Genomic DNA, 14,548 nt, shown 5'->3' on the forward strand with positions numbered 1-14,548 from the left:
TATGCAGTATTATTGGAATACATATGTTTGAAAAGTTTTTGTATGATAATAATTTGTTTCGGCTTCAAGAAAGATTTAAAATAGTTTTGAATTCAAATGGAAGTAATTTTAAGTGAATTAATTCAAAAAAATTAAAAAAAAAACAACGATCGAATCAATATTTGACAACTGCAATCTTTGCCTGGTTCACAGACACAAATACACACCAATACTATAGCAAATAAAAATCAATCTGAAAACGTATTCGTTTCGTAACGAAAATAATCCATTTATAGATCAAAACATAAATTTACGAAAACCCCATTAAATAACTATTGGTACTTAAAAATTTTGGCTGTTTTGAGAAAAAAAAAACATTAAAAAAATCGTAGTCCAAAAATTGAATTAAAAATTTATTTTTTAAATTTGTTTACATTTTACAAGAAAACCTGACTGTAAATTTTGAATAAATTTGGCTTAAACTATATTCCCATTATACGAATTTTTGAAAAAAAAAAAAAAACAAAAACGCAGTTATGTTAAAATTACGTACAGCTTTAGGTGTGTCAAATTTAATCAAAATCGTAAGAGCTGTTTTCGAGAAAATTGCTATAACCCAAAAATTTTGTGTGGGAAGTCCACGTTCCCACGTTGATAAGAAAAACTAAAAAAAATAGTATGAAATTTCATACACTCAAAATGTGAAAAAATAAAATATCTAAAATATTAGAGCTTCTAGAATGGAACCATTGTGATTTTTAGGCTTAGTGAATCCAAATGCATTAAATTCAATAAAAAAAACTAAAAGTGAAAATTTCACTCGCAAATTATTTTGTTAATCGCAAAAAATCGCACCCAATTTTTTGATATTAAATTTAAAGAATAGTCAAAGTTATCATAAATCTATGTATTGAAGCAGAATAGGAGGGTATACTATAACAAAACACTTAGACTTTAAAAAAAAACAATAAAAATATCTATATGTGGCAGACTCTTTTCCCACTGTCATTTACTCAAACAAAAAAAATTGAATATTTCTATAACTAATCTTTAATTATTATTCAATACCTGCAATTGTATTTTTCATATGAAATTTTAATGTTTAAAAGCACACTTGCTCACAATCAATTTCCTAACAATACTCATAAAATCACCAAAAATTACGAAAAAATTCCATAAAATAAACGGCTGACTTTGAACTTGTTTTGACACACCAAACTCTTTAACACAAAAAAAAAAGAAGTGCATCATATGATCCCATGTATATTTAGCATCCGCTTTATAAAAACTTTAATTCAAAATTTTGATTTCTAGAAAATCGACTTTTGTCCAGCTTTTCGATCAGAATACTCCTATGTGCAACGTTTTAACGGCAAAATGGGAATAGAAACAGTTTTCAAATTAAGAACATTCTCTGATTTCTCAATTTTCTAAAAGGACGGTTTACGATACGCATTTTTACCACTCTTTCTAAACCACTTGTTGTATACAATCAAATAAATGTAAATGTTACAAAACAAAAAAATGGATATATTTCACCAAACAACAAAGTTTATATAAATACATTATGCAAAAGCGTTTCCGAGTAAAAAAATATATATAAAAAGCTACATAGATAAATTATATAATATTAAAAGCATTCAACTTTAAAGCTTATTAGTTTGTTTTTTGAACTTGACTTAATAACATTTTCTTAAAAATCATTTTTGTGCAATTATGTATCACATTCTAAACAAGAATTCAAATCAATAACCCACTGACAAAACTGGCCATCTTTTAAGTTGACGAAATCCCCCAAAAACACATTAACAGTTGGTTTATCTTTATAGTCAAAAGGTCCAGGTTGTTGTGATTTAATCCATGGGGAAAGCTTTTTATCGACTTTTTTTGCACTGTTTCGTAGTGATGAAAGGAACCTTTTAAACAAAACAAAAATCATGGTGTTTCATTTTGTAAGACACAATATATCAAAAGCTTATTTCAAAAATATTATGAACAAGCTTATGTTTTTATTTCATTAGCTTGTTCACTATTTTTAATTATATAAAAATACCTTAATGTAATGTATCTAGCAGTTGGTGTAAAAATACACTGCGAAACATATCCATTCATTGGCTGACGCGATAACAATGCTGTATTAAGATACTCCTCCAGTTTTTTAGCACTACAAACATTTGGCCATGGAGTTGGCCAACTTAAATTTGGCCAAAAATCTTGTGGTAAACTTACGCTGCAGCGTCGGTAAATTATTAATACTTGCTTGCCTCTTGGATGGCAGTAATTAAGTGTGCACTTAGACAGTGGTCCATCGCTTCTTGTGTAAAGCTTTTGTCCAAAAATCTGCTTCAGGTAGTTGTGTAATCGGACATGATGTTCAGGTTGCATTGCGTAAAAATGTTGAAAATCCAAAATAACGAATTCTTTTGGACGAGATTCTAAAAAGCTGATGATTTCTAAAAGTGGTTCCATTATTGCCATTGAATATAATCCATGGCAATAGTAAAAATTTTCTTCATTTTGACAAATACGTAAATCGAAGAATCTTCATAAATAAATAAATAAAAAATAATTAGGTGCATGAGTAAAAGTGTTGTTTGTTTTTATTTTACCGGATTCCTAGCTTTAATTGTTGCACCACATCAGCCGATTGCGTGATTGCCCAACGACGAACAAAGCATGGAAATATATAATTCAAGCGTCGAGTAGATGCATCTGCATCGGGTGCTGGTTTAGATTTGGAGTTAATGCCATAAGTCATGGAGTTATGCGATCCTTATATATTAAAAAAAAAAAATATTTTTTTTAAACTAAATTTATAAGCTGTTGAATCATTACCTGGTATAGCAATATTAATAATTGATAGGTTACGAGCACTTTCTGATAGCTGACCCATCCAATTTTCGTTTGACATGGTTTTGATTTTAAATCTGCTACTAACACCATCAGTAAAATTAAATTACAAATATTTTATCGGCTTTTAAATGTTTGTTTTAATTTTTTACGTGCCTTTATTTCAATTTCAAATAAACCGCCTTACTAACTAATATTGGTGTAATTCATTTAAATACCTTTCTGACGTCCTAAATGTTATTATGACCAATTTGTTCCCTTCTTTGTTATTTTAAAGCTAATTACTTAACGTCGAGTATTTTAGAGACAACTCAACTTAGTTATTTTTTCCATCATTATTTTGAATCTATAGTTCTTCAAGCATTTAAAAATAATTTTCAAACTTGGAGTTTTGATGCATTAAGTAAATTTGTTTTTCTTGCACAAGTAGTTTAATAAGCCCTAATTCTTAAATTGTCAGTTAGACTATCAGAAAAATAATGTCAATATAAAAAAAATGTTTATTCGTAGGAATAAGCCTTAACAGAGATTTATCTGGCTTATGAAAAATTGGTTCTAAAAATTTAAATATTTGTAAAGTGCTGGATACTAATTCCATCATTTCCAAAAAGATTACCACCAAGAAGATAATCGTTGACAATAGCTGTTTCATCGTGATCAAAAATCAGTATTTCACTTTGTTATTGTAGCACAAACAAAAAATACAATAAACTGATCTGGATCACGGAGGAAATAAGACACGGCTTATATCGTAATGTAATTTCTTTCCGTAATTCTATCACTAGCGTCTCGTCTGTCATCATGAATGCAATTTCACTTTGGTATGCTTGATGAAGAGAAAAATAATAATTGAAAAAAGGTATGGTTGGAATTATTCAAGTAGCAAATATATTTTATTTCGGAATGAAGGTACCTAGAGACTAGAGATTTAATGTTTTTTTTATTGACCTTTCATCGTTAATAGATTTTTTTTATTCTAGAAAATTTTAGTTGTGCTTATTTATATAAAGTTTCTAAAAAGTTGAAATTCACAAAAAGGGTTCATTTTGTTAAGAAATTAACAATCGTTTTCATGATGATAATCAAGTAACTTAGAACAAAAAAAAACGGTATTGTATGTGACGATAGTCATTATTGCAATGACGGAAATTAACACCATCGTCGAAAGTATATCGTTTGGCGATGTTCGCAATGCTTTTTTCAGTTGTTAAAATATGCTGGCACAAAAAGTACTGAGGTGTATGAGTGTATCAAGTTCTAAAGTTCGGTTTTAATTTTGTATGTGTAAGTATCATGGTACTTGTTTTCGTAATTCATACTACGATCTACGAACCTACTACGACGGGATCTGTGATAAGGGTGAATATAATAAACAACAAATTCTTAACCCTATCTGATCTGATCTGATCTGATTTTTAAACTTTCAAGTCTTTTTTTTTTATTTACAACAGTTAATGGTTTTTCTTCTACGGATAGATCGCAGTTAACAAACTTTCTGTGCTGTGTCGATTTTTATCTTTTTTTATTAATTTTTAAGATTGTGTGGTTAGTTATCAAGAAGTGCGCTTATCAATATTAAGACAATTAAAATCCAGCATATAAAAAGTTAAGAGCATGCTATCAAAAATACTAGTTTCCTATTTTGTGCCAGCATATTTACAATAGCTACATTTCTGCTCAAACATCTAGATCCAATGTATCTCATATTTTTTTATAATATGATTAAATTAAAACATTTTAATAAAATAAAAAAAAACTTCTACCAAGATATGGATGTAATCCATGGTCTTCGAATACCAACAGGCAGGTGCCTGTTGTATTCGATGGCTTCGTTGTATTCGTTATGGCTTCGTTTTAAGAACGAAGCCATAACGAATGCCAAATCAATCCATGAACGACATCGTTCACTCTAGGGAACGTAAACGCCGTTTCTCAGGCAGTGATCATTTGAATCTCGTAAAGAAAAGGGATTTTATTCAGTCGAAGTTTATCTTGAAAATGCACTCAAAGTTTGTAATTTCATGATGACAGAACCAATTTAGTGGTAATCCTCCATTCTTACAAACTAATTACACGCACGTATATACTAAATGGTTGAGAGTTGTTATTCACTAAGCCTTACTCCTTCACGGAGTCGTCGTACCACAAATTTATTTATTCATTAGATAGTATAATACGCATGGCGGCCACTGATTTAAAGAAAATTTCAAATTGGAAATGAAAGAAAGCTTTTAGTTGTTACGAAAACCACAGGTCTTCCCGCATTATCCTGGCGTGGTAAAGTGCATTGTGCATCTCATCATTTTTATATAAATTTATTTATACTGTAATAATAATAAATAAATAATACCAAGCTATCCCAAAATTAATCTTAATTTTAAACTATATCAATTATGGGAAAACCCTTACATTTGGATATATCGAAAACCACATCCGATTTTGGATTTTGAAAAAAATGTACATTATTATTTATTGTTCAATTTTCTTAAAAAATTGCGATTTTATTAACTTAAGGCCCTTACTGCAAGAATTCATGAGCGACGAGCACCCAACCCCCATGATCCAGCCACGTAAAAACAAAAAATAAAGACATTTCTTAGAAAAAAATACTTTTGGTTTTTTGTTCGTTTCTCGAAAATGACAAGATATTTTTGGATGCAGTTTTCTGTTTTTATTCAAAAACAAATAAGAGCATCGAGTTTTAAAAACTTAATTATGTTCTACTTAATTACCTACATAAAATTTTGAAAAAAAAAAAATAGTTTGAAATTTTTTTTCAAATTATGATTTTGAAAATTAATTTTTCAGAAAATGTCTATATTTAAAATGTTTGTAAAAGACAAGGTTTTTGGCTTTACAAAAAGGCAAAGCACGTTATTGTAAGTGTAAGTAATTTTTTTTTAAACTGCCCCTCCCCTCTAAACGAAGGGGAATAGACCCCCCTCCCATACGATTTTTTTCTTGTCTCGACCGAACCTACACGCTCTAGGCGAACCACTCGGAGCTTCTTATGAATAGTGATAGACTTTTAACGTCCGTTTTCTATAGATCGCTAGTGTCCTCGTAGAAGCGTTCTCCTATATGGAGTTTCCTTCTAATAGAGAGAGCAGGGCAGGTGCACAGAATGTGTTGAACAGTTTCCTCTTCTTCTTCATCCATGCAACTTCTGCAAAAATCGTTAGAGAACACGCCCATTTTTTTTGCCTGTCTACCTATTAGACAGCGTCCTGTAACACCTATGGTGGAGCTAATATGCATTCTGTTTAAATTCAACAAAACCTTTGAACGTTTCAAGTCTATACAAGGCCATATTGGTCTAATGGAAAATATTTTCTCAGTCGAAGCAATCAAAAGTTTTAAAACTTATTTCCTGAAGCACGCCCCTTTAAGTTAAAAGTCGTTGATGAATTCCTTAAAAGATAACATCAGCTTGCGTCTGTCCAACAATCTACCTATCCGTCCAGCTATAAATCTATATTTCGTATAAGACTTTTTCTTAATCCCTATCTTAGATAGTATAATTTGTATATTAAAAAAATAAATTTAACATTGGAAAACTTCAACGCCCTAAATATTAAAAATAATAATTAACAATGCGCTCATGATGATGCCATACTTTAATCATTGAAATTAACCCACCTATAGTATTTATTTTGAAGTTAAGTTGTGATTTGGAATTACAATTGTTTAGATAATAACGTCACTATTTTGTACTTATGCAGCTCTAACTCTATTATTTAGTATGATTATGAATGCAGTTGCAGGTTGAAAATCGAATAAATTTTTTTAATAAAAACATAAATACAAAACAAAAACAAAAATAATAAAAGATGTGAGTGATCTGATAGATATCAGGAAGTTGCACCAAACGTCAGAAGTCAGAAGTGCGTTCTTTTTGTTATGTTTAACTATCACACTCAGTGCTGCCCCCAGACCTACTTTGTACTTAGTTCCGAAAGTAAAAAAAAAATCTAAATCGAATATTTTGTACACTCTAGCCCTGTTCCATTGGAGGTGGTTTTTCATTCATAAGTAGATCTAGTACTACAATCAACACACTGTTGTAATTAACATTTACACTTTACATTTAAATACTTTGATTTTTATATTTTAATTGATCAAGTTTTTAGTTCGTTTTTCATTTGTATAAAATTTATAATAAGGGTATTCACGATCTGGTGCAACAGGCCTAGTAAAAATGTAAAATTTAATTTTTTTACAATAGATCGTGAACGCCCCTCTTCTTATCTATAGTGTGTTTTTTATTACCACCGGTCTTAACTGGACAAAAAAAACGCCTCGGGGCTTAACCTGAAATCTTGGCAGCACTGTATATTGAATGTTCCGAAAATAGCAGACACAACAAAAATTTAGAGTTGTCATATTTTTCGCTTTCGTCATTTTCTTGTATTTTTCATGTATGTTTTACAAAGAGATACAAAAATGTAGGCTAGCAAAACTATTTTAATACATTTTGTCCTTCCAAACGTGAGTTTTCACGTTTTTAAACAAATTCTAAACAATTTATGAAAAAATTAGTTTGGTAGCACAGATTTAAAACTCTTCAAAAAGTTAAGCCCAGAGAAATCTCCGGGCTAAACAACTAAGCCCAAGGGGCTAAGGTGTTGTTGTATTTAACATGTAAATTGCTTAGCCCAGACTGCGTTTTTTTTGTCCAGTTAAGACCGGTTGTAATAAAAAACACACCTATTGAAGCATGAATGATGTTTTTTTTCCTCCACCGTTGCTTCTTCTTTTTTCCATTTTTTATAATTTAATTCTTTGTTTTGTTCGGGTTAATTAATTTTCACTAATTATTTTACATCAAAAGAAACTAAATTACGGGACATGAGTAGCGACAACCATTATAAAGAGAATAAAAAAGGCAAAGGGCCTTACCAATAATGAATCGCTAAACACACGTTTAAGTATCGTCGGGTTTAATTTTACCGTCGCGTTAAATTGGGTGTATAGCCTAGTACGCAGATCGCGCTAAAATTTATCTTTCATACAAATTTCCTCCAAAGATAAATTTTAGCAAGGATTTTTAGGTAGTACGCAGTTCACGCGCTAAATTCGAATTCTCATCTACTACTTTTGCAAAAAGTCTCCACTCAATTTAGCTCGCGAAATAATGCTCAGCGCATTTTTTCACAGATAAATTTTGACATTTTTGTGGTTGTTGTTGTTGCTGCAAGGAATAAGAGGCAAAAAAAACCTTGGAATATATAAAAGAAGAGAAATAAAACAAAATGAGAACGTAAAAAAGGTATTCTGCAGGTAAAAAAAATATGTAATGTAATATTGAATGTAAGCTGGTATAAGTAAATGAAACTGTGATTCCGTTATTTTTAAATTTAAATTTATCTTGGCTTTTAGCTAACGCGTGTAGAGATAAAAATTGTCGAGATAAAATTTAGTTTAGCGCGATCTGCGTACTGGGCTTATACTAATAATCAAAATAAATACGCGTTTAACTAATTGTGCTTCTATTACCAAATCTATTACATTTGTTGTCAAAAAGACATAATTGAAGTGACATTTTTTGCACGTAATGTAATAATGAACAAAAGTATAACTACAAAATACCTACATACCTTCATATTGTAATGTTTTATTCCGGGTTCACAATAAAACTTATTTAATTTCCACTTATATTTCCGTTCAAATAAGAACACACTTTATTTCAACTCAATTTACTTTTATTATTCGCTCAAACAAACACACTTTTAAATCACTTTATTTACTACTAACAATTCGCAACACTTTATTTCACTTTGTACTGTACTCTTTCACTTTCAAGATTAAACTGTCTCCGGTCGGTGTCTACGCTGCCTTTTATACCGGAATCTCGAGACTCGAGAACGTCCTCGAAGGCTCTCGTCCCTGTCTCTCGAAACTTCCTTTCCAGGAAGGCTTCCAGTCTAGTGGGATATTTTGAGATGTGTTCAGTGTGGGATATTTTGAGATGTGTTCAGTGAGATATGTTCAGTGGGATATTTTTAGATGTGTTCAGTGAGATATTTTTCTTAATTACTAAAGGTCCGTTCACATTTCTACCTTTGCAGTAGTAGGTAGTGTGTTCAGACTTTTATCTTAAAAGTAGTTCAGTAATTCATCGTTACATTGCCCCCCTCTTAGGATTGTTCGTCCCGAACAACTCCATTGCTTCTATCACCATTATAACGATGTAAACGGTCACAATGAACTACCTTTAGTTTGCCTCTTACCCCTCTTTGTATACGGTAAACCACGTCGTTAATTCTGGTTATTACTGTGTAAGGGCCTTCCCAGTTTTGTTGTAGCTTCGGTGATAGTCCCTTTTGTCGGTGGGGATTGTAAAACCACACAAGTTCTCCTTCTTGAAACCCTGTTGCTGTCGCTCGTGCGTCATATCTTGTTTTCATCCTGTCACTAGACGCTTTTATATTTGTCCTTGTCCGTTGGTGAATGTCAGCCAGTGTTCCTTTCAGTTTATCTACGTACTCATCCATTTCATGTGGCTCGTTTGGAACACTTCCAAATTTTATCTCACTTGGCAGACGTATTGTTGAGCCAAATAGGACTTCCGATGGTGTATGTCCAGTAGAACTATGTGTTGCACTTCTATAAGCCATCAAGAATAATGGAATATGTCGGTCCCAGTCTCGTTGATTATCATTGACTACTTTTGACAGGTGTTCCTTAAGTGTCCTGTTAAATCGCTCAACCATCCCATCAGATTGTGGATGAAGCGGTGTTGTTCGCGTCTTCTTGATGCCAAGGAGTGAGCAAACCTCTTGAAAAATCTTAGATTCGAAGTTCCTTCCTTGGTCGGAATGAAGTTCCATGGGTACTCCGAACCTGCTCACCCAATGAAAGACAATCTTATCCACAACTGTTTTGGTTTCCTGGTTTGGAATGGCAAATGCCTCAGGCCATTTGCTGAAGTAGTCCATCACTACAAGGATGTATCGATTTCCGTTGTTGGTTTCGGGAAAAGGACCTGCTACGTCTATTGCAATTCTCTCAAAAGGTGCACCCACATTGTACTGCTGCATCTTGCTTTGGATTTTTCTAGCTGGTCCTTTGCTAGCGGCACAAGTATCACATTTTCGGCACCACTTTTCAACGTCTTCTCTCATACGTAACCAGTAGAATTGCTGTCGTAGCTTTTCCAGCGTCTTGTTGATGCCTAAATGGCCTCCAGAAGTTCCACCGTGCATCTCTCGGAGAACATCATTTACCTTTGACTGAGGTACGACTAGCTGCATTACATAGGATTTACCATCTGCGGATTCCCACTTACGCCTGAGTAGCCCTTCTTGCACATGAAGTGAGTCCCATTGTGCCCAATATGCTTTTAGAGTGGGGCTTCGGTCGGAGATGTCGGCCCATTCTGGTTTCTCTTGATGTTCCTTCCATGCAAGGATGGGTTCGATGTCCGAATCTTCCTGTTGGGCCATTCTGAGTTCTTCATTACTCCAGCCGCAAATGGGATCAGCTCTCGTTCTTCTAACAGCGACAACTTCCTTTTCTTCTAGTCGTGTGCAATGTTTGCAGTCTTGCTTGCACGGGCGTCGAGATAATGCGTCTGCATTTGAATGCAGTTTTCCTCTTCGATGTTGAATCTGACATTGATACGTCTGAAGTATCTCGATCCATCTTGCTACTTGACCCTCTGGATTTTTGAAGTTCAAAAGCCAATTTAGTGCACCATGATCTGTGCGAAGAAGGAACTTCTGTCCATAGATGTACTTATGGAAGTGCTTTGTTGCCAATACTAGAGCTAGAAGTTCCCTTCTGGTCACGCAATAGTTTCTTTCTTGTTTCGAGAGTACCTTGCTGAAATAGGCAACGACCTTTTCTTCTCCGTCATGAACTTGCGATAAAACAGCACCAACTCCAACATTACTTGCATCTGCGTCAATGATGAATTGTTTGCCTGGAGTCGGATAGGCCAGCACAGGAGCTTCACATAACCGCAGCTTCAGTTCCTGAAAGCTTTTCTCACACTCACCTGACCATTTAAAGGGTTTACCCTTCTCCGTAAGTTGGTGCAAGCTTTTGGCGATTCTCGCAAAATCCTTCACAAATCGTCGATAGTACGTTGCCAGACCGAGGAAACTCCGAAGTTGATGCTTTTCCTGAGGGGTTGGCCAATTCTTCACAGTGTCAACCTTTTCAGGATCAGTCTTCACTCCTTGGGATGAGATGATATGCCCCAAATATTTAACCTCGGTCTTGAAAAGTGCACATTTCTTTGGATTCAACTTAAGATGTGCTTCTCGTAGCCTCTGGAATACAGCCTTTAGGTTTTCACAATGGTCATCAAATGTTTTCCCGTAAACGATGACATCATCCAAATAGACTAGGCAAGATTTCCAGGTTAATCCATTTAAAACGCACTCCATTAAGCGCTCAAAAGTAGCTGGGGCATTGCATAGCCCAAACGGCATGACATTAAACTGCCACAGACCATTTCCTGTGGAGAAAGCCGTCTTCTCCCGATCTTCTGGATGGATTTCCACCTGCCAGTAGCCACTCTTCAAATCCAAAGTCGAAAACCATTGTGCTCCTTCCATTGCATCTAGAGTATCACTGATTCTTGGCAGTGGGTAGCTGTCTTTCTTCGTCACATCATTCAGCCTGCGATAGTCGACACAAAATCGAGTGCTTCCATCCTTCTTTTTGACGAGAACTACCGGTGATGCCCAAGGGCTTTTGGAATTTTCGATTAGCCCGTCTTTCTTCATTGTTGTTATCATTTCTTCAACTTCACCTTGTTTGGCCAAGGGGAGACGTCTTGCTGGTTGACGAATCGGCCTAGCATCTCCTGTATCGATTCGATGCTGCACCAGTTGTGTTCGGCCGTATTGCCCGCTGGGTGAAGAGAAGATATCAGCATACTCATGAAGAAGCCTTCCCGCAACATTAAGCTGATGTTGACTCAGGTTGTCTGAATTGAGAATTTGTTTCTTTAGTTTCTCCGAGTTCATAGTCATCTGTGTATCCACCTCGTTGATCTTAGTTATTGCGGCCACAGATTCACATTGCCCAACAACTTCTCCTTTCTTAAGCTTGATTGGGTACGGTTTGATGTTAAGTATCCGTACAGGTACCATGTTGTTCTTTGGTGCCACAAGAGTCTTCCCGATGATGATGTTTTGGGAACTTTGCTCAACTTCTGGTTCAACCATGAGGTATCGATGGCTTCCAAAGTTCCCCTTTAACTTGGTCCACACAAAAACTTCTGAAGAAGGAGGCAGGCACATGTCTTCTTTGATGACAGTTCTAATTGTTGTCGAGTTTTCGTTGCCATAGACCATTGGAATCTCTACATTTCTGTATTTCAGGACTTGATTACCTATATCCAAAATGATTCCATGCTCCTTCATGAAGTCGATTCCAATGATGCACTCGTCACATATATCTGCCACCAAAAACACATGTGAAAACTCTAGTTCTGCCATACGGATCGTAAGACGAACTTCACCGTACACCCTTGCTGCTTCTCCTGTGGCTGTCTTCAGACGGTAGCTGTTGGTGTTATGTAGCCATGTCATCTTCACCAAGTCTCTTCGTACAATAGAGGCGGTGGCACCGGTGTCAATTGTAGCCACGTGTTGTTTGTTGTTTATGGTCGCCTCCACTGTCAGACTTTTGTTGTCTCGTTTAGTCTGTGAGACTTGAATTGTGGTTCTGGGGCCATCGATACCAGAAACCAGCTTCTGCCCCTCGAAGTTGGTCCTTACTCGTTTCCCGAATGGGAAACAAGATGAGCATGAGTGTTAGTTGTATCGCTTACCTGTTGTTGGGCAATATTCCTGTTTCCACAGTGTTCGCAAGCAGTTCTTCTTGGTGGCAATCTGCACTGCCGCTGGAGATGTCCTGTCTTGTTACAGTTCCAGCATCGAGCAGCTCCGTCTCGCTGGTTTCTTTGGAACGCGAGTTTTTGACAAGAGCATTCCTCCACTGCAACTTCTCTTACTCGATGAACGCCTTGAGAAGCCTGTTCTGCTGCTTCCATAGTCAGTGCAAACGCTAATGCTTCAGGAAGGGAACGTTTTCCAGCTGTTCGAATTGCTCGCTGAAGATTTATATCAGATACAGCACGTACAAAGGCTTCTGTCGCAAACTGATTGATAATGTCGTCTCCTGCTGTCGGATATGCCAGATGAGCCAACCTTTCAATATCTGCTTGAAGTTGTTGCAGAGTTTCTCCTCTTTTCTGGACTCTTGTATTGAGTTGGACGCGGAAGACTTCCTGCATATGGCCATCTCCAAAGCGTTTTTCAATGACCTGGACAAGAGCGTTAAAGTTACCATTCTTTTCTGGTGGTAACGTTTGTAACAACTCAGCAGCAGGACCTCTAAGAGCAAGAGTCAGCGCTATACATTTGTCTTCGTCATCCCAGCCATTTGTTGTGGCAGCTGCCTCAAACTGTTTCTTGTAGATCGACCAAGAACTTTGTCCATCAAAGGTTGGTGGATGCATTTCCTTCTTCTTTAAATACTCACCAGAACTTTCTCGCACCTTAATTTTTCGAACCTTGTCAAGTTCTTCGGTAAAACTTTGCATTTTCACTTCCATTCCTTTCAATTTGTCATCGAATTTTATTTCTACTTTTTCGAGTTTTTCTTCAACTTTCTCGAACTTTTCTTGAGATTGTTTTTCAACACCTTTGATGGAAGCATCAAGAGCAACGAATTTGTTCTCGATAGCATCAAGCTTACCTTCGATGAGGTTTTTCTGTTCATCTAGAAGGTTCTTCTGGGTTTCCAATTTTTCGAGAAGATTCTGTTGTTCACTCTTTTGCTCGGTACGTTGTGCCTCAATTTTTTCGAGAACACTACTCTGTTGTTTTTCTAATTGTTCTCTCTGTTCCTTGCGTTGTGTCTCAATTTGTTCAAGAAGATTTTTCTGTTCATCCTTCTGTTCATTACGTTGTGCTTCAATTTGTTCAAGAAGATTTTTCTCGAACTTAGCAAGGAGAACAGACATCACGGACGACATATCGGAAGCGGAACCAGTACTTACTTGTTCTTCTGGTATTTCAATTTCGAATTGAAATGTGTCCAAATTTTCGTTTATCTGGGTTAAGTGATCCTGCAGACGAATAATGAGGTCATTTTTCGATCCAGCAGTAGGAAGACCTCGCTTAGTTAATTCCGCCTTCAGCTCAGTCAAACTTAACTGATTTAATGTCTTACCCATTTTAACTTTTTAAAACGCGAGCACTTTTACTTATTTCAAAATGTTTTAAACTTTGTTTATTTTTAAAACACACGCGCACTTTTTACTTTATTCGCGAAATTATCTGATTCGCACAAATAAATAAGTTTTATTCCACTTTTCTGACACCAATGTAATGTTTTATTCCGGGTTCACAATAAAACTTATTTAATTTCCACTTATATTTCCGTTCAAATAAGAACACACTTTATTTCAACTCAATTTACTTTTATTATTCGCTCAAACAAACACACTTTTAAATCACTTTATTTACTACTAACAATTCGCAACACTTTATTTCACTTTGTACTGTACTCTTTCACTTTCAAGATTAAACTGTCTCCGGTCGGTGTCTACGCTGCCTTTTATACCGGAATCTCGAGACTCGAGAACGTCCTCGAAGGCTCTCGTCCCTGTCTCTCGAAACTTCCTTTCCAGGAAGGCTTCCAGTCTAGTGGGATATTTTGAGATGTGTTCAGTGTGGGATATTTTGAGATGTGTTCA

The 14,548-nt window shown here is 35.3% G+C and overlaps 1 protein-coding gene across 4 annotated transcripts; it reads right to left on the reverse strand.

The window, feature by feature from the left end:
- Nucleotides 1-1,482: 1,482 nt before the first annotated feature.
- Nucleotides 1,483-6,695, reverse strand: LOC129920914 (PI-PLC X domain-containing protein 2). Of its 4 annotated transcripts, none has more exons than XM_056002433.1 (5): nt 6,469-6,694; nt 2,815-2,906; nt 2,589-2,751; nt 2,033-2,521; nt 1,483-1,895 (listed from the first exon to the last, which is right to left on the reverse strand). In XM_056002433.1, exons 2-5 carry the CDS (start codon nt 2,888-2,890, stop codon nt 1,694-1,696), a joined length of 930 nt encoding a protein of 309 aa, XP_055858408.1. In that variant the 5' UTR covers nt 2,891-2,906; nt 6,469-6,694; the 3' UTR covers nt 1,483-1,693. The 4 variants fall into 4 exon arrangements, with proteins under 4 accessions (XP_055858408.1, XP_055858406.1, XP_055858407.1 ...); XM_056002431.1 differs by having other exon boundaries at nt 2,815-2,909; XM_056002432.1 differs by having other exon boundaries at nt 2,815-2,912.
- Between the last annotated feature and the right edge of the window lie 7,853 nt (nt 6,696-14,548).

Source organism: Episyrphus balteatus, chromosome 1 (genome assembly GCF_945859705.1).
Source record: "Episyrphus balteatus chromosome 1, idEpiBalt1.1, whole genome shotgun sequence".
NCBI lineage: Eukaryota > Metazoa > Arthropoda > Insecta > Diptera > Syrphidae > Episyrphus > Episyrphus balteatus.